Source organism: Schistocerca gregaria, chromosome 6 (genome assembly GCF_023897955.1).
Source record: "Schistocerca gregaria isolate iqSchGreg1 chromosome 6, iqSchGreg1.2, whole genome shotgun sequence".
Classification (NCBI taxonomy): Eukaryota; Metazoa; Arthropoda; class Insecta; order Orthoptera; family Acrididae; genus Schistocerca; species Schistocerca gregaria.
The window spans coordinates 12238343-12259480 of record NC_064925.1 but is presented as its reverse complement, the minus strand read 5'-3'; the positions used below and the strand labels follow the sequence as shown (position 1 = coordinate 12259480).

Genomic DNA, 21138 nt, shown 5'->3' with positions numbered 1-21138 from the left:
TTTCACTGATAGCATGTGACACCGCCTCTAGTTTTGATAAAGGTCTCCATACGAGGAATGGTTGAAATGGTTCTGAGCACTATGGGACTTAACTTCTGAGGTCATCAGTCCCCTAGAGCTTAGAACTACTTAAACCTAACTAACCTAAGGACATCACACACATCCATGTCTGAGGCAGGATTCGAACGAGCGACCGTAGAGGTCGCGCGGTTCCAGACTGTAGCGCCTAGAACCGTTCGGCCACAACGGCCGGCACAAGAAGTTACACCCAAGTATGATATGACCAGTTCTAATTTTGACTCGTTGAAACATTGATAATAAGGCAATATCTTTTTCGTTTTCTGAGGTACACAGTTTTATTATGCCTGAAAATTAAAGCAACTTGTCAGTCTTCGCACCACTTTCAAATGCAATGTAGATCCGAATGAATATCTGTGTCCCATTTTTCAGACAGTGCTTTATTATAGACTGCTACATGATCTGCGAAAAATCTGAGCTTACTATTGGCATTTTCGGCATAATCTTTGATGTACTATCTGAACAGCAATGGTTACAACACACTCTTCTGAGGCATACCCGAAGTTACTTCTATATTGGCCGACGACCCTCCCTACAAGATGATGTACTGCGTCTTCCCTATCAATAAATCCTCAATCCAATCATAAGTTTCGCTTGGTATTCATTAATACCATACTTTTGATAATATGAGTTGGTGTGGTGATGAGCCAGACGCTTGTCGGAAATCGGTAACTCAATCGAGGTGTGATAAGATGCCTGACTATTCGATAAATCAAGAACGTCAGCTTGTGGATCTATGAAGACAGTTGGTGTCCTCTCGGAAAACCGATACTGCCTACTCGTTACCAATATGTAGAAAAAACAGCAACATTTTGCCACAGATAACCTGGTTCATTTTCAGGGCAACCCGCATGAATGGGCCGGAGGCCTGCTTGCTGAAAACATCCCCAAATCATCAGATAACGAATTCCAGCTTGACCCATACACCCCGCCACCCCTTTCGGACACACAGAGTGCTAAACACCTTATAAGGCCGTTAGTGCTTGATGTTGGCAGGGCGTGAAATTGGTGTCCTGTTTCTGTAGGTTAGGGTCTTTTTAAGACTATTGTCCTTACGCGATGCTACATGGTTACGAGTGGTACACCATTAGTCGCGGACTCATTCAACACTACGGTCATGAGCGCACTCAAGCGCAGTATCTCCCTTTTGTTATTACGTCACGTCTCTGGGTAGGCACGTATTTCTGCTTTTACAACAGGCTGTCAATCATATATAAAATCACAGGCAAGACATACGTCAGCGTTGGAGGGTAACATGGCCGCTTCGTACCAGTTACACTCTGCTCAGCGCTCCGAAAGGGTCTAGAGTGCCCTTATGAGGTGACAACTAAGACATTGGCACCAGATTAATCGATTTCCACTGCCTTTTTAGAAACATATAAATATTATAATGGAAAACAACATAAACTGTCTACATCCAAACGGATGAAAGCTACTTCATTGAAGGTTCTGATACGGAATTCCCTTCGTTCATTTGACAACTTTCGTGGCAGCTTATTATATATATATATATATATATATATATATATATATATATATATATATATATATATATATATATATGTGTGTGTGTGTGTGTGTGTGTGTGTGTGTGTAAGTTTCTTAAATGTACAAAACGAGTGTTTACCTTGCCACGAGCACAGCGGTGCAAAGAGTCGATACACGCACACAGTCACTGGTCACTGGCAGAACGACGTAATGACGACGTACGCCGACCAATCACGAGCCATGTTTGGGCTATAACTGGCCAATACAACAGTATCCACGGCAACTGTTTTTATAGTATACGCTGGGATACGTTCGCCGAAAGTTTGAAATTTTCCCCTAATTGGACGTATTAAGTAAAGGTTAACATCACAAGCTGAGACTTCGTGGCGAAAAAACAGTGGCCCGTATAAATAATCAGTTTCCCTTAGGTTCCCCGAAAGGTTTATTTGTGGTGGAGGAATTAATCAAAATTAATATCGGCGTTTACTGAGACCGCCAACGCGCAATTAAGTACTCTGGAAGCTTATGTAGTGTATGTTTGTTTTTAAGTAAGTTGTAAATATCTCACTTAAATAACTTATAAAAATTTCTTTCATTCAATTAACAATGTGCTTCTATCGCTGTAAAATTGAATTTATTCCATTTTGTTATCTCTTGCAGTGTAGTTGACTTCATTTAACCAGGTTCCAAAGTCCACAGCAGAAGCTGCCTACAGTTTCATTACCTACGGCGAACAAAAAAAAAAAAAAAAAAAAAAAAAAAAAAAAAAAAAAAAAAAATCGACATGGAGTATAGTCACTGATGTAACACTTACAATGTCAAGCGAACCCGGGAGAGTGTCGGCTGAATTTTCCGTCCCGACACCCACTTTTCAGTTTCCCTTAACCTCCTACTGCAAACGCCTCCTTTGAAATAGTCACACACCATTACTCCCACTTCTTTGTCAGAGTCCGAGCTTGTGTGCTATCGGCCGGCCGCTGTAGCCTAGCGGTTCTAGGCACTTCAGTCTGGGACCGCGCGAGCGCTACGGTCGCAGGTTCGAATCCTGCCTCGGGCATGGATGTGTGTGTTGCCCTTAGGTTAGTTAGGTTTCATTAGTTCTAAGTTCTAGGGGACTGATAAGCTCCGATGTTAAGTCCCACAGTGCTCAGAGCCATTTGAACCATTCTTTGTGTGCTGCCACTGTCGACCTCGTCGTCGACGGGACGTCAGCCACCACTCTTCTTTCGCTTTTCTTTTTGAAAGTTAGCAAACCACAGACTGATTAACATATTCCGGCAATCTGGGGTCTCAACAGGCGTGTGATGGATCCGCGGTAAAAAGCGCAAACATTCTTACCATCGCTCATCTCAGTGGACAGTTTCAATTGTCTGTGACTGACATCCCCTAAGAGGTATTCATTTTTAATGTGCACGCTTGTAATCTCTATGAGGCTTTCGATTGATGATATTCGTGTCACGAAATCAAAGCTGTGTCAGAGACTCATAAATATTGTGAAATGGGTGAAAGAATATCATTACGTAGATCACACATATGCAGACGACATTACATTCCTGTTTAATAGCAAACGATATGGATGATCTTGCTAAAAAGATACAAACAGAGAATACCTCATCAATTAATAATCAGTACACAGAAGCGACAAAGAAACTGGTATAGGCATGCGTATTCAAATACAGACATATGTAAACAGGCAGAATTCGGAGCTGATCGGCAGCGTATATATAAGCAAAATGTGTCTGCTTCAGTTCAAAGACCGGTTACTGCTGCTACAATGGCAGGTTATCAAGATTTAAGTGTGTTTGAACGTGGTGTTATAGTCGGTACACGACCGATGTGACACAGCATCTGCGAGATAGCGATGAAGGGGAGATTTTCCCGTACGATCATTTCACGGGTGTACTATGAATATCAGAGATCCGGTGAAATATTAAATCTTCGAGACAGCTGTTGCCGGAAAAAGATTCTAGAAGAACGGGATCAACGACGACTAAAGAGAATCGATCGATGGAACAGAAGTGCAATCCTTCCGCAGATTTCAATGCTAGACCAACAAAAAGTATCAACGTGCGAACAATTCAACGAAACATCATAGATATGGGCTTTCGGAGCCGAAGGCCCACTCTTGTACCCTTGATAACTCCACGACACAAAACTTTACGACTCGCCTGGGGACGAAAACACCTACATTGGACTGTTGATGACTGGAAACATGTTACCTGGTCGGACGAGACTCGTTTCAAATTGAATCGAGTAGTTGGACGTGTACGGGTATGGAGACAGCCTAATGAATCCATTGACCCTGCATATCAGCAGGGGACTTTACAAGCTGGTAGAGGCTCTGTAATGGTGTGGGGCATGTGCAGTTGGAGTGACATGGGACCCCTGATACGTCTAGATACGCTCTGACAGGTGACAATTACGCAAGCATCCTGTCTGATCACCTGCATCCATTCGCGTCCATTGTGCATTCTGGCAGACTTGCGGAATTCCAGCAGGACAATGCGACACCCCACACCTCCATAATTGCTACAGAGTGGCTCCAGGAACGCTATAGGGAGTTTGAACTCTTCCGCTGGCCATCAAACTCCACCGACATGAACATAATTGAGCATATCTGTGATGCACTGCAACGTACTGTCGAGAAGAGATCTCTACCCCGTCGTACTCTTACGGATTTATGGGCTGCCGTGCAAGATTCATTGTGTCTGTTTCCTCCAGCACTGCATCAGACTTTAGTCGAGTCCACGCCAGATCGTGCTGCAATAATTCTGCGTGCTCGCTGGGGCCGTACATGATATTATGCAGGTGTACCACTTTCTTTGGCTCTTCAGTGTTCTTTTTAAAGTGGGCTCCTCATTTTACAATCCCGAATCACTCATCTTCAAAACATTCTTACTTTTGAAGGAAATTATTTCTCTTCACAGCTTAATTTTTCTTTACTTTTTTGTTTACTTGCGTGTCGGAAATTCCAACAACAAATTTGATGGTAAGACCAAAGCAATTTACCAAGTCTGAGTTACTTAGTCGTGAGATATATCACAGATTTGTAACTGGTATTTGCATACAGAAAGTAGGTACATTTCTGCAAAATTGTGAGGTGTAAATTGCTTCCTGTTTACAAAGACAAAGGAAATGAAGTAGTAAATATACAGATCAAAACTAAATTTCTGATATTGTGTAAGACATTCCAGTACAGGACGCTAATAATCATAAACAAAGCCCTGACTTATCAACATGTTCTCCCAAATTAGATTGCAGCAATATTTGGCCGTGGTTTCCTTTTAACGTAATGACGTGCAAAATAGATTTTGTCGGAACATTGAGAGCTCTTCAATTTAAAGAGTAGGGAGATTTAAATCCCTGTTGCGTTTGAGATGCTGTTGACCAAACACTTGCCCTCTTATTTACTTCCCATAAAGGAGTGCAACTTTGTGACACACTTTGCAACGTAACTTACAAAAATTTGTACTGCGATACTTATTTCCGCAAATAAATAATTTATAACGTTTATTCTTTATTTCTGAAAGAAAGAAATTGTTTTGTGCAATGAGTATTGGGAACGTGAATTATTAATATCCACAAAGCTACCCCACCAGCTCAGGTGAACATAGTGACATAACGTCTAAGGCAGGGAAAGTACAGTCAAATTCATCTGTCTGAACGATGGGCTGACCGCTCAGTTATACAACACGGTAGTAATTGTTGAGATTTATTTTTCTAATTTTCTTAAAATGCAAATAATTACAAGTCCATCCTCACTGGAATTAAGTAAGAGTGAAATAAAGTAGGCTACACAAAGCAAGGTAATAAAGGAAACCTTTTTCATACTTATTTACGCATCTATTCAGTAGAACCGTATGAGAAAAAACAGGTCACAACACTTACAAAAATTCTCTGTTACGTAACTTACTGTATTAGACACAAACCTACAATTTAGAGCAATGGAAAAAGGTATTTTCAGTACACAGTTCTCAGTACGTGTTTGTTATATTTAGAGACAAAGTTTTATTACGAAATAAAACTTAGACCTTTTTACTAAATTATTGACAAATTTTCCTAATTTCATTAATGAGAATTGTTTTCTACTTTTGAACTGCTATGCTTCTTTCTGACGTTATGTGTGCTGTCACAAGGTCACCTCTATAATCTACAGAAATAAGATTTTTTATAAAATTTGAGTGATCTTCACATACTTCTTATTTAAATAAACTTACCGTACGTTGGCCACAACTTTAGAGTTATAGGCAGTAGTAGGAAGTTTCCAAGAAGTGTACAAACACGTTTTTCCACATTACAATAATATAACTTTTTGACAGGCTTAGATGTAGTGCAGATACTTGTAGATTCCATTACTAATGGCAATGGCATGCAAGAACACACTGGAAAAGAGCAATACTTTGAATGTTGGCCCAAATTTACAGCATTTACCAATAAAATGATGGAATACACATTTTCCGCGAACTACCTCAGTCACAAATTTGCTCCATTTTATTTGTTAATTTATTTTTTGTTGTAACACTACATACTTCTTACTTTAGTTAGCAGGAAAATAAGAGTAAATGGAGATGTTTGATTAGTGATGTTTGTTGAAGTCTGCCTCCAAGTGCATGATACATATTTATTATTTATTACAGGCTATTGCGGCTTTTAATACGTAACAAAGCCATGTGACCACTACATGGCTCAGACATTTCGAAAATTTATTCATAAAATAAAAGGAGTTTCCAGAAGGGCTGCCTCAGCATATATACAGGAACTCAGTTATTTGCAGTCCTTAGCCCTGGACTCTTAGCTAAGTAGCACAACATGCGTGCCAGGTACGTTGGACGTAATTTTACAACAACAGAACTGGAAGTCTTTAAATTCCACATGAAAGATGTGTAAGCGCGAGAGCGTACACATCAAATTATCATAAGAGCAGAAGAACATTATGTTTTTCACAAACAATGAAACACATAGTAGCTCGATGGATGGTATCAGTAATATGGTCTGCAAATAAAACAGTATAACAATAACTATTCGCAAGGGAAATGTAATCTAGAACTCAAACAGACCCTCATTTTTTCATATAGACGAAGCGAAAGGCAAATGGTCCCCTCCACGAAGTATCCTCAGATACATCCCTGTGATTCCGAGCAATATTAAGAAAGAAAGTCAGACAAAATATGTGTTATTCATTGAGCAATGTAATATGAGACCAAGAATCTGATTAAATTTGTAAGTTCCGGCCGCTGTGACCTAGTGGTTCTAGGCGCCTCAGTCCGGAACCGCGCTGCTGCTTCAGTTCCAGGTTCGAATCCTGCCTCGGGCATGCATGTGTGTGATGTCCTTAGGTTAGTTAGGTTTAAGTAGTTATGAGTCTAGTGCTTAGAGCCATTTGACCCATTTGGAAGTAACATGAGGCACTAGAATTTTTCGATAAACAGGTAACACTTTTTTTGCCGATAAGTGTCAACTTGGGACGCAACAAAGACTCTTTAAATTGACAGATGCAGTCCCGTACAGAAACACAGTTGAATGTTGCTCTACCGCTTCAGCCTCACTCACCCATTGCCAATCGGCCACAGATCTGCTTTCGGCCATCAAAGATGTCAATAGCGATTTTTCACTATGTATCTCAGACTGAGAGAACAAATTTGTCATATTCATAACCAGATGGTGGAAGCAGTACAGGGCTGGTAGGAATAGCCAGGCTGTTTTCAAACCACGATAAAATTTCTCCTCCGAGCAGTCGATGTGAATGTCAAAATGGTTCATTTGATTAGACCATCACTGTGATTGGATTGAATATATTACCTGAAACAGGACTCATCACATTTTTCTTAGCGGAAGGAACGTGAAAGTAACTTTGAACGTACCCCAAGGGAATGTTATGGGATCAATTCTGGTCGTAAGATCTATAAGGGACATACTAGTTAATGACAGATGCTCCTTGAGGCTGATACTGTCGTATATCAAGGTGTTATTTAGCAACATGTATCACAAATCATATGAAAGTTTCTTTAATCGAAATGATGTGGAACGAGTCATTTTACAGGATACTTATTGCAGAGTAACGTTAAAATTATTGAAAGTCTTATTTTTCAGAACTACTCATGCGACAACACTTAAAAACTATTTTTAATCAATCGGTCAGTTTATTAATAAAAATTCATCCTTGAGATATAAGAAGTTGCCCAAGACAAATGACTTCAGCTAAAATCTGAAACTTGTTTTGTTACCTACCAGACATTTTACGAGATTGGCCAAATGCACACAAATATTATCTTCTGCGTGCTGAGCGTACTGAGCCAATAACTGCTTTAACAGTGGGAAATAAAAGTAATTTCTTTCTCTAGTGTTGTACGTATGGACGTCACTATTCATTTAAAATTGTTATTAATAATTTGTGATGAATATATGTACTGCGATAGTACAGTTAAATTACCTAACTCCTTGAAGAGGTGCCTATATGACGACTGTAGATTAACACCATCTGTTATACTTACAGTCTAGTTTTGTGCAATCAATTATTCTGTAAGACACTATTGAGTGGTAATATGCAAGAAATTTCAATAAGTAGATTTGTTTGTTTCCGACATTAACACTTATATGAAGAGCGGAAGTTGCAGATCTTATCTGTTTCAGCAGGTCAGTAAAACGCTTCTTACAGCTCAAACTTGCATCTCAAAGATTAGGATAACTGTATCCAGTCTACTGATTCTCGTTCGTGTGGTATATAAATTGTTGGTGTGAATCTATTCCTTGCATAGAACTCAAAATAGTACATTTCCTCAGAATTAAGGGAGAGTCCATTTTCTGAGAATCGTTTAATAATTCTTTGAATAAATTCAATGACAATCTGTTCTATTACTTTTATTTCTAATGGGATTTATTGTAACACTAATATCGTATGGAGATATAACAAATTCTGCATGTTGAATGTCCAGTGGGAGGTTATTCATATATATTAGCAACAGGATCGAATCCAAAATTGGACAACATGGTAGTCTCTTTGTGATTTGTCTCATCTCTGAAACTTTATCTCCTTTCAGCATTGTTTGAATTATTCAACACACCTTTCTTCATTCTATTTTTAACCTGATCCAAACCAGCTTTGTGTAGAGCCATCAGTTCCATAAAACCTAAAGATCTACACAATAAAATACCTATAATCTGCGCAATTAAACACCTGTGAAGGATAACAAAAAATAGCATCTTGGTATATTTCAATACTTAGGGCTTGTAATATTTGACGGCGGAATGTGTAAATAACATTCTCAGTCAAGATATACTTCTGGAATTGAAGTTGTTATTTGCTAAGTAAATGTTTCCACTTCTCTTCGTACACCACTTTTCCAAATATTTCGGAAAGTATATCAGTAAGGCAGTTGGATGATAACTATGTACTTTTTTCTTTTCACATTTCTTGTGAAGAAGTTTAACAATACTGTCTATTTTAATCAGTCTCAAAAATTTCCTGTACCAGAGAATTAGTACATTTGCCAGTCAGGACATTACTTGTTAAGTTAAAGGAACCTTTCAGAATTCTGTTTCAAGTTGAATCAACGCCATATAAGCTTTTGTTTTTTAGGAGAATTTTTATAATTCTGTTAATTTCAGTGAAGAATATTAGTGCTACTTCTATTCGCTTAATGTTTTGTGGAGTGACACTTTTAATAAATTCTCTAGCTTCTTCAATTGAACTACATTTACACATTAGATGCAACGTGTGAATTGTCAATCAGAACATCGTCTTTTAGTTTCATTGTTGCACACTAACCGGTCTTCGTGTCACCCATTTCGCAGTATCCAGTATGTCTTTAATACTTTTATCTGTTTTATTAATTTCTTTTAGGACCTACTTATTTTTGGACATTGTAATGTCTTTCCTTAAAGTGTCACAATATATTTTTTGTGGAATACAGTCAATGTCGGAGCTTGAGAGATTGTGGCCTACATGAAATTTTAATCCCTTTAGATATCCTCTTTGGCCTGATTATGGATGTGCTGGTGAGTGATGTGAAGGAGGAAGCACCGTGGAATATGATTTTTGCGAATGATGTGGTTCTTTGTGAGCAGGACAGCGACAGACTTTAGGAAAAGCTGGAGGATTGGAGAAAGGGACTAGAAGAAAGAGGGATGAAAATTAGCAGAACAAAGTCAGTATATTTAGCACTGAAAGATGTGCAGATAAGGTCTTGCAAGATCCAAGATGATGAGCTGAAATAGGTCTGCGAATTTAAATACCTGGGGTCGTACATACAGAAGGATGAAGAACTGGAAAGCGAGATGCAACCCCGAATAAATTGCTGTTTGAAACAACTGGAGGAAAATGAGTGGAGTGTTGGGTGACAAGAAGGTGAGCATTGGGTTGAAAGGGATAGTGTACAAGTTGGTGGTAAGGCCTGCTACGATTTACGGGGCAGAGACATGGCCAATCACAGTAGCCCAGGAAAGGAAGATGGAAGTGGCGGAAATGAGGATGCTGAGGTGGATGTGTGGGGTAACAAGGGGGGACAGGATTAGAAATGAATTTGTCAAAGGAGCTGTGAACGTGGGATCCATGGGGAAAAAGATACAAGAGACCAAACTAAGGTGGTACGGACACTTACAGAGACATGGGGAAGTTGAAGATATAAAGATTGAAGGAGCGAGAAGGAGAGCAAGACCGAAGATGAGGTGGAAGGATAAGATATCCGGGGACCTAAGGGAGAAAGGATGGAAGACGGAAGAGGCAATGGATAGAGAACTATGGAGGAGAAGAATCCAGGAGAGTAATGCCGACCCTACGTGATGTAGGACAAGGCGACGATAAAGAAGAAGAAGAAGAAGAAGAAGATATCCTCGGCTTACTTGATTTTTTTATAAACATTAGAGGAAGTTAATTTTAAATATTGACACAAAATTACTAAGTAATGTATGAATTTCACATTAGCATCCCTTTTACTCGTATATATAGGGGCAGTCACGTAAAACGTAACACCCCTTTTATTTTGTGAATGGTTACACATTTCGAAACGCTGTTTTGGCAAATGTTAGTGCGCCAAGGGGTACGTATGGTTTTGTGCTATTAATGTTTTTAGCGCTAGTATCATCTGAGATACTGATGTAAATATGTTCTTTTAAATTGAACCGTATACATTTTACAACTGTATTCGGTAGCTCTTGAGAAGATAATTACAATGAAATAGCGTTGTTAATCTTGACGTTGAAACCTGTCGCAAAAACTTCGAGAAATGTTCTAGAATGTGAGATCACGGTGGTCGCAAACGGCATTTGCGGTGCAAACACAGTCAATAAGGCATCTCGGACCACGTTGCGTAGTTATGTACCGTAGGGTAGGCTGCGCTATGAGAATAAAGCTTTTTTCCCCTTGAACCAACTTTCGACCTACGAATGTTGTATATGGAGAAACGACGTAGACTAGAATCCAGCGTATCACAAAAGGCTTAGGGAAACTATTTCACATTTGTGTATCCTCCCAGGTTTACGTGAGGTGAAACACGGAAATCAACAGTTCTTTCTTCAAAAACAATGAGGTCTGATGCGCTGCGAAAAGCAATTACTGTATTTAAATTGTAAATGTTACAAGGAAGGTTTGATCGCGCTTTTCCTGTACGTGGCTGTGTGCTTGCCAGCGGTGAAATACATATTGTCGGACAATTATATCTGTCTACACTGCTCTAAATTATATCATGTGGGATGCACTCGTTGAACTAAACGTTTTAATAAAAATACTTTAGTGACCACGTGTACACCGCAAAATAAATGCTCTCAACGAAACGTCGTTTCATGCTGAATGTAAGCGCATAATGACAGTGTTACCAGCTACTTGCAATAGACCCTTTTGACATATTTGACACTGTAATGCAAATTCGTACACACATAAATAAAATAAGCAATTCACTGACAATGATTTGGTAACCGTTCGGAAGAACAATAGACAGATGAAGTTACAGTGGATGATATGGTAGAGGAATATACTGGCGACTCGACGACGCATATCGTCTGGCGTGGTTGGAGCTTCGTCGTAGACTGAACCTTTCAGTGTTCCCCAAATAAAGAAATCGAGAAGAGCCAAATCAGGGGACCTCGCGGCCAATTTGACAACAGAATTTCGTACTCCTCGACGTCCAGCAAAGTTCACGTTCAGCATTTGCCTTGCAACACAGGACGAGTGAACTGGACAACCGCCACCTTGCAGACTTCGGACACTGTCGAATATCCCGTGGTATCTGTTCTAGAAGAATCGGTAGAACATTCGTCAGAAAATGTGCGTACGAATGTTCATATACACTGATGAGCGAAAGAAACTGGTACACCTGCCTAATACCGTGCAGGGCCCCCGCGAATGCGCTGAAGTGATGCGACACAACGTGGCATGGATGCGACAAATGTCTGAAGTAGAGCTGGAGAGAATTACAACCATGAACCCTGCAGGGCTGTCTATAAATTCGTAGGTGTAAGAGGAGGTTGATATCTCTTCTGAACAGCACATTGCAAGGCATCTATGATATGCTCAATAATGTCCACGTCTGGGAAATCTGCCAGATTCCTGACATTTACGATATAATCGTGAAATGGTCGTACGAGAAAATCCCCACTTCATCGCTACCTCGGACGTGCTGTGTCGACGACAATACCACTTCCAAACTCTCTTAAATCTTGATAACCTGCCATTGTTGGTAGAGTAACTGATCTAACAAGAGCGTCAGACACTTGTTGTCATATATAGGAGTTTCCGACCGCAGCGCTTTATTCTTCCTGTTTACATATCTCTGTATTTGAATACCCATGACTATACCAGTTCCTTTGGCGCTTCAGTGTAGAATTCCTCAGACGAAGTAAGGTTCCCCGATGAAATTTCCTATGATGCCGCACCATACGTTTACGCTCCACGGCCGTTGATGTTGCACCTTACCAAGCCAGTGCGGATTTTCGGCTACCCAACTGTGCATATTATGCAAATTTACATTGGCGGCGGTAGTAAACACAGCTTCATCGTAAAGAGCACATACTGGAAAACGCAGGATCGTCTCTGTGTTGCTGTAGGAAAACGCGACAATAATATGTACGACGCTCTAAATCTCGGTCGTCGAGTGCCTGATGCGATAACAGGTGAGAGGGGTGGAAATTCCGCCGATGCAGATGCGAATGACACTCGTCTGGCTGATTCCACATTCCTTTGCAGCATTCCCCATAGCATTGTGCGGATTCATTAGCGTCGCAGCCAGAACAGCTTTTTCGTGTTGTCTGTCAGTTGCTGTCTTCTTTGATGTCCTCTTTTTGACGAACAAGCAGCGTGTCAGCACAAGCGTTTTAATAACTGGTGCAACTGCATGGCGCGTCGGACGTTGGCGATACGGGTCGATAACCCTAAACCGCTGTACTGTTTTTACGGCGTTTCTTTTACATTCACCATTTAAAAGAAATATATATAACTTGTCCTCATTGGTGTACATGTCTGCACTCAACGAATACTGAAGCAGAAATTAGCTACCTGCAAAGCAGAGAAAAAAATTGGCAAATATGTTGACATTCTGACACAGCGTAGCATAAGAGCTCTGCTTGGCGATGTTTACCCCTTGTTCTCATATTCTGGTACATCGAATTATTTACAAGTTGAAAACGTCAACATTGACAAACGCTGTATCACTGTAACTGTCTTCTCAACAGCTATCGATTGCACTTATAAAATATACACGGTACTTTTTAAAATAATCTGCGTGCTTCAGTATCTACGTGGATACCAGCGCTGAAAACATTCACAAAACAAGAAATTACGTGCCCCTCGACGTTCTAACATTTGCAGAAAACCTCGTTTTCGATATGCGTAACAGCTCACGAAATGAAGGATGTGTTAGGTCTTAGGGGCTCACCGTGTATACCTCATCCCATACTACCCCATTACTTTATTGTTGGAACAGTATACCCCATTCTCATTAATAAGCCTCACTGCATTCTATTTAACTTGCTTAGAGTTTTAAGTCACAAAAAATTATATTTCTGTACAAGAAGGATGTAAGTGGTCGCGCTTGATGTCGAGCTTGGTAGGCAACCTCAATAGACACCAGCATGACGTATTGCGCTTATATCAGTGGAAAGATCATTTGTTGTTTGATTTCACGAGTGCCGAACAGTCGCTATGAACAGTCACTGCCATGAAATATCTGAGAGATAATTAACGAGGAATTACCACACGAGCATAATCAGTGAAAAGGCAAATACCGAAGTGAAATTCACTTCAAGAATCCTCAGTAAATGCAGCCCATGAGAGGAGGAAGTATATCTTACAAAACTCTCGTCCGATTGACATCTGAGTACTGCTGAGACTGCCACCCTCCTCAGGTAGGACGGACACATGTTGTAAACAACTATCTCAATGTCCAAATGGTTCAAATGGCTCTGAGCCCTATGGGACTTAACATCTGAGGTCATCAGTCCCCTAGAACTTAAAACTGCTTAAACCTAACTAACCTAAAGGACATCCCACAGAGCCATGCCCGAGGCAGGATTCGAACCTGCGATCGTAGCGGTCGCTCGGTTCCAGAATGAAGCACCTAGAACCTGCTCGGCCACAGCGGCCGGCCCCACCTCAGTGTCCTTTTGCCTGTATACATGTTGGAACATATGATGACAAGAACTGCCTCACGTCTGTCGAATTATAACGAAACTGCTCTGAAGATGTCTATTTTTAGCCAAAATATAGGTTTACAATCATACTAAAAACTAATGGGATTGCGACTGACTGCTGTGTGCCTTTCCTTCCTCTCTGGCTCAACCACATAATGGTTCAACGATATTAGTTACATCGTTTAGTGTTATATGAATATATGAGAAGAATATTGTACATCAGTATAAAACTACAATAATGTTGCAATAAATTATATTGTCAATACTCTGTTAATAGAGTAAATGATGACCGTCTTTGTAAATGACTGTGAATAAATAAATGGTTGCAATGCGGATGAATTTAGTAGGCAGTACGCAATTAGATATTGCAAAGTGGGTTCCAGATACTAATATGTGAAAGTGAACCACAATAATTGGACATAACAAATAAGCGAGTAAACAAGTTTTGTAAATGAGGTGCTTATACAACCACGATCACGACCGCTTTGTTTGATCTGGCGCGCCTGGATGGAACACACTTACCGGCAGCTCCTTGATGCTGAGGTCGGGCCTTCGACTGCCGACGGGCTCGTCGTTGATGTAGAAGGAGAGGTGCGCCGCCGGCCTGGACGGGGGCGCCGTGCAGTTGGCCCTCAGCAGGTCCCCCGGGTAGTAGCGCTCGCGCTCCGCCACCAGCGTCGGCGGACCCTCGGGCAGCGCTGCAACACGGGCAGGCAGCGTGCGTCACGATACTGTGTTGTAGCTGCTAAAAGTGTGTGGAAGAGTAGTGTCGCAGACCGGAGGCACCGCCTGACACAGTGTGTTAGCACCAAAAACCTCGCTACTTTGCTAAGCAGCCTCCCACAGGGCTTCATTCTGGGTCCTCTCCCGTTTATGTCACCTTGATTACTTGTTAATGTATGACCGGGTAAATTGTTAAACGAAATTTGTGCCAGAATAAGGTTCAGCACTGGAATTAAGCCTCAAGGGAAACGGAGATCAATGATGCGGTTCGCTGATGAGACCTCTTCCCTCAGCGAACATGAACAAGAATTACCTGATCTGCTGTATAGAATGAACAGTCTAATGAGTACAGAATATGGATTGAGAGTAAATCGAAGAAAGATAAAAGTAATGAGAAGTTTCAGACATGAGAACAGCTAGAAACTTAACATCAGGTTTGATGGTCACAAACGAGTTACGGAATTTTTATACCTAGGCAGCAAAATAACCAGTGACGAATGGAGCGATGATGACATCAAGAGCAGACTAGCACTGGAAAAAACGGCATTACTGACCAAGAAATTGTAATAGCATAAAACATAAGCGTTAATATAAGGAAGAAATTTCTGAGACTGTTCGTTTCGAGCACAGCATTGTATGGTGGTGAAACATGGGCTGTGGGTAAACCGGAACGGAAGAGAATCGAAGCATTTGAGATGTGGTGCTGAAGACGAATGTTGAAAATTAGGTGTGCTGATAAGGTAAGGAATGAGGAAGTTCTGAGGAAAGGAATATGTGGTAAACGCTGACAAGGAGAAGGGAGAGGATGATAGGACATCTGTTAAGACCTCAGGAAATGACTTCCATGGAACTAGAGTGAGCGGTATAGGTCAACAATTGTAGAGATAGGAAAACATCCAGGAAATAATTGAGGACATAGGTTGCAAGTGCCACTCTGAGATGAAGAGTTCGGCACAGAAGAGGAACGGCTGCATCAAACCAGTGAGAAGTCTGACGACCGAAAGAAAGAGAGATTTCAAGGTAGGGGGTAGAGATCAAGCACCCTTCATATTCATGTTATATACACTCCTGGAAATGGAAAAAAGAACACATTGACACCGGTGTGTCAGACCCAACATCCTTGCTCCGGACACTGCGAGAGGGCTGTACAAGCAATGATCACACGCACGGCACAGCGGACACACCAGGAACCGCGGTGTTGGCCGTCGAATGGCGCTAGCTGCGCAGCATTTGTGCACCGCCGCCGTCAGTGTCAGCCAGTTTTCCGTGGCATACGGAGCTCCATCGCAGTCTTTAACATTGGTAGCATGGACGTGAACCGTATGTGCACTTGACGGACTTTGAGCGAGGGCGTATAGTGGGCATGCGGGAGGCCGGGTGGACGTACCGCCGAATTGCTCAACACGTGGGGCGTGAGGTCTCCACAGTACATCGATGTTGTCGCCAGTGGTCGGCGGAAGGTGCACGTGCCCGTCGACCTGGGACCGGACCGCAGCTACGCACAGATGCACGCCAAGACCATAGGATCGTACGCAGTGCCGTAGGGGACCGCACCGCCACTTCCCAGCAAATTAGGGACACTGTTGCTCCTGGGGTATCGGCGAGGACCATTCGCAACCGTCTTCATGAAGCTGGGCTATGGTCGTGCACACCGTTAGGCCGTCTTTCGCTCACGCCCCAACATCGTGCAGCCCACCTCCAGTGGTGTCGCGACAGACGTGAATGGCGGGACGAATGGAGACGTGTCGTCTTCAGCGATGAGAGTCGCTTCTACCTTGGTGCCAATGATGGTCGTATGCGTGTTTGGCGCCGTGCAGGTGAGCGCCACAATCAGGACTGCATACGACCGAGGCACACAGGGCCAACACCCGGCATCATGGTGTGGCGAGCGATCTCCTACACTGTCCGTACACCTCTGGTGATCGTCGAGGGGACACTGAATAGCGCACGGTACATCCAAACCGTCATCGAACCCATCGTTCTACCATTCCTAGACCGGCAAAGGAACTTGCTGTTCCAACAGGACAATGCACGTCCGCATGTATGCCGTGCCACCGAACGTGCTCTAGAAGGTGTAAGTCAACTACCCCGGCCAACAAGATCTCCGGATCTGTCCCCCATCGAGCATGTTTGGGACTGGATGAAGCGTCGTCTCACGCGGTCTGCACGTCCAGCACGAACGCTGGTCCAACTGAGGCGCCAGGTGGAAATGGCATAGCAAGCCGTTCCACAGGACTACATCGAGCATCTCTATGATCGTCTCCATGGGAGAATAGAAGCCTGCATTGCTGCGAAAGGTGGATAAACACTGTACTAGTGCCGACATTGTGCATGCTCTGTTGCCTGTGTGTATGTGCCTGTGGTTCTGTCAGTGTGTTCATGTGATGTATCTGACCCCAGGAATGTGTCAATAAAGTTTCCCCTTCCTGGGACAATGAATTCACGGTGTTCTTATTTCAATTTCCGGGAGTGTATTAGTAGCGTCGCAGACGGTACTATCAGTAATCTCTATTTTCAGATGATGCAGTTCTTTGTAAAAAACTACTGTCTGACAACAATTGGGCACATATTTCTTTCCGTCTTGATAAATTTTCTAAGATTAGTAAACACTGACAACTTGGTATATATGGTCACGAATGTAATGTAAAAATGTGGGCTTAGTAGCATCTCGTGTGACTACAGTACCAATGAGCCACATCATCTCTTATAAGTACCTGGGTGCTGAAATTTATGGAGACAGAACGTATAGGCTTAGCAGTAAGTAAAATAAATGAAAAACGTCCACTGATTTTTAGAGTAATGAATAATACAAGCAGGGTGTATTGAATTTATACAAAAACGGCTACCACGAATGATCGCCAATTTGTTTTCCTCAGGAGAGCGTCACTGAAGTGCTGAAGAATGTGAAGATACACGTCAGGTGTACGACTTAAGCCTAATTACAGTGTTTAAAGAGCGAACATTAATTGAGAATTTAGGAACATTCGACAGACCACAGTGTACATTTCCCGTACTTACGCTGAAGACGACATTAGAACAATTATAACGCGCACACTGACAGCTAGGCAACAAATCTTACAGTGATCGAAAGACGAATGGAGACCGGAAGGAATCTAATTCTGTTGTGCGAAGGCAAGCAGCGTCCGCTATATACTTGACAGTTGTTTGCAAAGTATAGATGTAGATGTTTTCATATTGCATGGACTCCTGGGAGAGATGTCTCTGACAGGTGAGAAGAAGTCAAAGATGTACAGGACGACTTAAGCTCATATTGTAACAGTACAGTCCAGTTATGAAAGTGTAAAATTCATAATTTTTCAGGGTCCCCTTTGAACGAAGTGGAATTACTCTTAAGCTGCCCGCCCCTGGTATCCGAGTGGTGAGCGCGTCGGAATGTCATACCTAACGGCCCGGGTACGAGTCCAGTCTGGGTCACAGATTTTCTACGCTCAGGGGCTAGGTGTTGTGTTGTCCTAATCATCATTTCATCCCCATCGACACGCAACTCGTCGAATGGCGTCAACTCTAAAGACTTGCACCAGGCGACAGGTCTACCCGACAAGAGGCCATAGATACAAGGCATCTAATGTTTACTCTTAAGCTTATCTGTATTACGCACTACACGCTTATTGTATTCTATGAGGCTGTCGTTTATGTAAATATCCAAGCCTCAGGGCCAACACTAAGACTGTGAAGCATAAAAAAATCTTCTTCTCAGTGATAATATACATCTCCCTTGCTGTTTTGTTCTGGTCTGAAAAGTCTTGGACTCCGTTACAGTCCTCAACAAAATATGTTAGTGTCATTCATTTGCTGCCCCCAAAAATCAACGAAGAGAAATCACAAATACATAGGAATTAAAGACAGTAGTTGCCAGTGGGAACTGATTTATTAATTTTTTCCTAGTTTAAGCTTGTGGCCTAGGTAGATATATTCATCATCAGCTTCTATAGGAGAGTTTCTGACGGTAAGTGATTGGTTGCCTTGACTTAGTATTTATGTTTTACTGATCATTTACAAGCAAACGATAGGCTTTAGCTCTTAGAGCGTACCCTTTAGTTCCTTCTGATTTTCAGTAATGAGCACAAAATCAACGGTGAAGTGTAGATGATTCAGACATTTGTCGCTGATTTATACACGTCTGCTACTCCAGTCTAGTGAAGTGAATCCATCTTCCACTGCAAGGATGAACAGTTCCGGAGAGATGGTGTCACACTGACTAACTCCTTTGCCTACTGGGATCCTACCGGTAATAAGATCTCCATCCACTCTTATTGTTGAGGCAGAAGTAGTGGTGAAAAGTTCCTTCTGACACCGAGATTCGTACCGGAGTCATTACAGCGGAGGACTGCTCTGCTGTGCTGACCTCGGAGGTCAGACGCCGGAAATACCGCCGGTGTGGCCCTCCGCATTGTAGTGGTTGTACTTCCTACCGTTTGGCTGCTCAGCGGCAAACATTTTCCACCAACATGCAGTAACTGGCCCAATAACATGTTCTGTATTTCCAGATACTACAATTTCAAGCTGCTGTTGGTGGGATTTTAAAATCTCGAAACCGGTCATGGTTTAAATATAAAGTATTGCAACTGAAGTGGATTTCTCTAAATTAATTATAATGCCTCTCGGTTGCGGATGTCCTACGTACCAGGTCTTGTGAAATCTTGCTAAGTTTTAGGACATGTGACGGGAACTCTCTTTGCTAACAGCTATTTGACCTACTCAGTCGGAAACTTGAGTCTTTCTTACGACCACACCTGTGTCGCAAGCTTGTTATTCCAATATCTCTCTTGTTTTTTAAAAAGTTTCTCAGTGTTTTGGGCCAATGAACAGTTCCCTAGCAACTTCCCTGTTTGAATCTGTTGTAGGTTTTAGCAATAAAACAAATTTCTGTTTGCTCGTTGAAATATTCTTCTTCCTTCCCATAACATAACTCATATACTTTACTTTTTTGGTAGCACTACACTCTGTAAACACCCACCAAACCACCGACGCACACACACACACACACACACACACACACACACACACATACAGATCGCAAAATGAAAAGTGCAAGTGATGTGTTACGATAAACGTGAGTGACAAAACGCCAGAAATCGGCCAGCAGGAGCATGAGGACCGAAGGAACACATGTCCAGGACCACACATACGAACTAATATGGACTAACAACACTGGAAATCGTCACTGAAAATGTTTCACAAATGAAAGAAGCGAAACCCGAATGAGAAAGACAAACTGCCTTTCATTTAGCTGCAGAGACAAAACACACCTGCATACATAATCTGCAGGGACCTTTTACAGATACGTAGGACCGTAGTAACATCATAACAATTGTGTTTAACAACGATAAACATACAAAATATGAAGTTGCAACTTATTGTGACTTGGTTTCATTCCTGACTAAAGGGAAAAGCCTTTTTCACACTTTTGCATCTATTAGTACGTGCAAAATGTCACAATGTGCTGTGACGCCATCTAGCGAAATAATGGCGTGTTAGTGGCACAGGCCCTCTTTTCAAATTAGTATCTAACAGCTTGTCTACGAGATTTATAAATCGTGTTGACTATATCTATTTTTAAATCTTACAAATAAGATTTCTTCCTAAAATATATTACTTTAAATCAATTGGTAATAGTTCCGACTGATGTACGAGGTGTGTTCAGAAAAAAAGGTGATGTTATATTTTTATGATAAATTACTCATTTATTCACCAATATTCATGTTGTCCCCTTCAAAGTAATTCCCCTCAGATACATTACACTTTCCCAACGCCTCTTCCAATCCTCGTAGCACGATTGATAAGCATTTTTAGATACAGCCTTGAGTACTTCCAGCGATGCAGTTATTTCCTCAGTCGCTGAAAATCTACGTCGTTTCATAGGTTTCTTCAGTTCCCGGAGCCGGAAAAAGTTGCAGCGGGCGAAATCCGTTGAATATGGTGGCTGAGGCGTGATTGACGTGTTGCTTTTGGCCACAAAATCTATCACAAGCAACGATGAATGAGTAGGTGCATTGTCGTTAGGCAAAAGCCATGAATTGTTTTCCACAATTCCGGAAGTTTTCTGCGTATTACTTCTCGCAATCGACACATAACGTCAAGATAATATTCCTTACTGACCGTTCGCCGTTGAGGCAAAAATTCATGAGGCACTACGCCACGGTAACTGAAAAAAACAGTGAGCAAAACTGACATTTGATCGAAGGTGGCGTGCTTTTTTCGGTCTTGGCT

At 41.8% G+C, this 21138-nt stretch overlaps 1 protein-coding gene across 1 annotated transcript in view; it reads right to left on the bottom strand.

The window, feature by feature from the left end:
• LOC126278604 (uncharacterized) overlaps positions 1–21138 on the bottom strand; it is a 1236374-nt gene that overhangs the window by 139697 nt on the left and 1075539 nt on the right. Inside the window, exon 4 of the mRNA XM_049978841.1 lies at positions 14707–14882. Within this exon, the coding sequence (XP_049834798.1) occupies positions 14707–14882 (176 nt within the window). The remainder of the gene's footprint in view (positions 1–14706; positions 14883–21138) is intronic.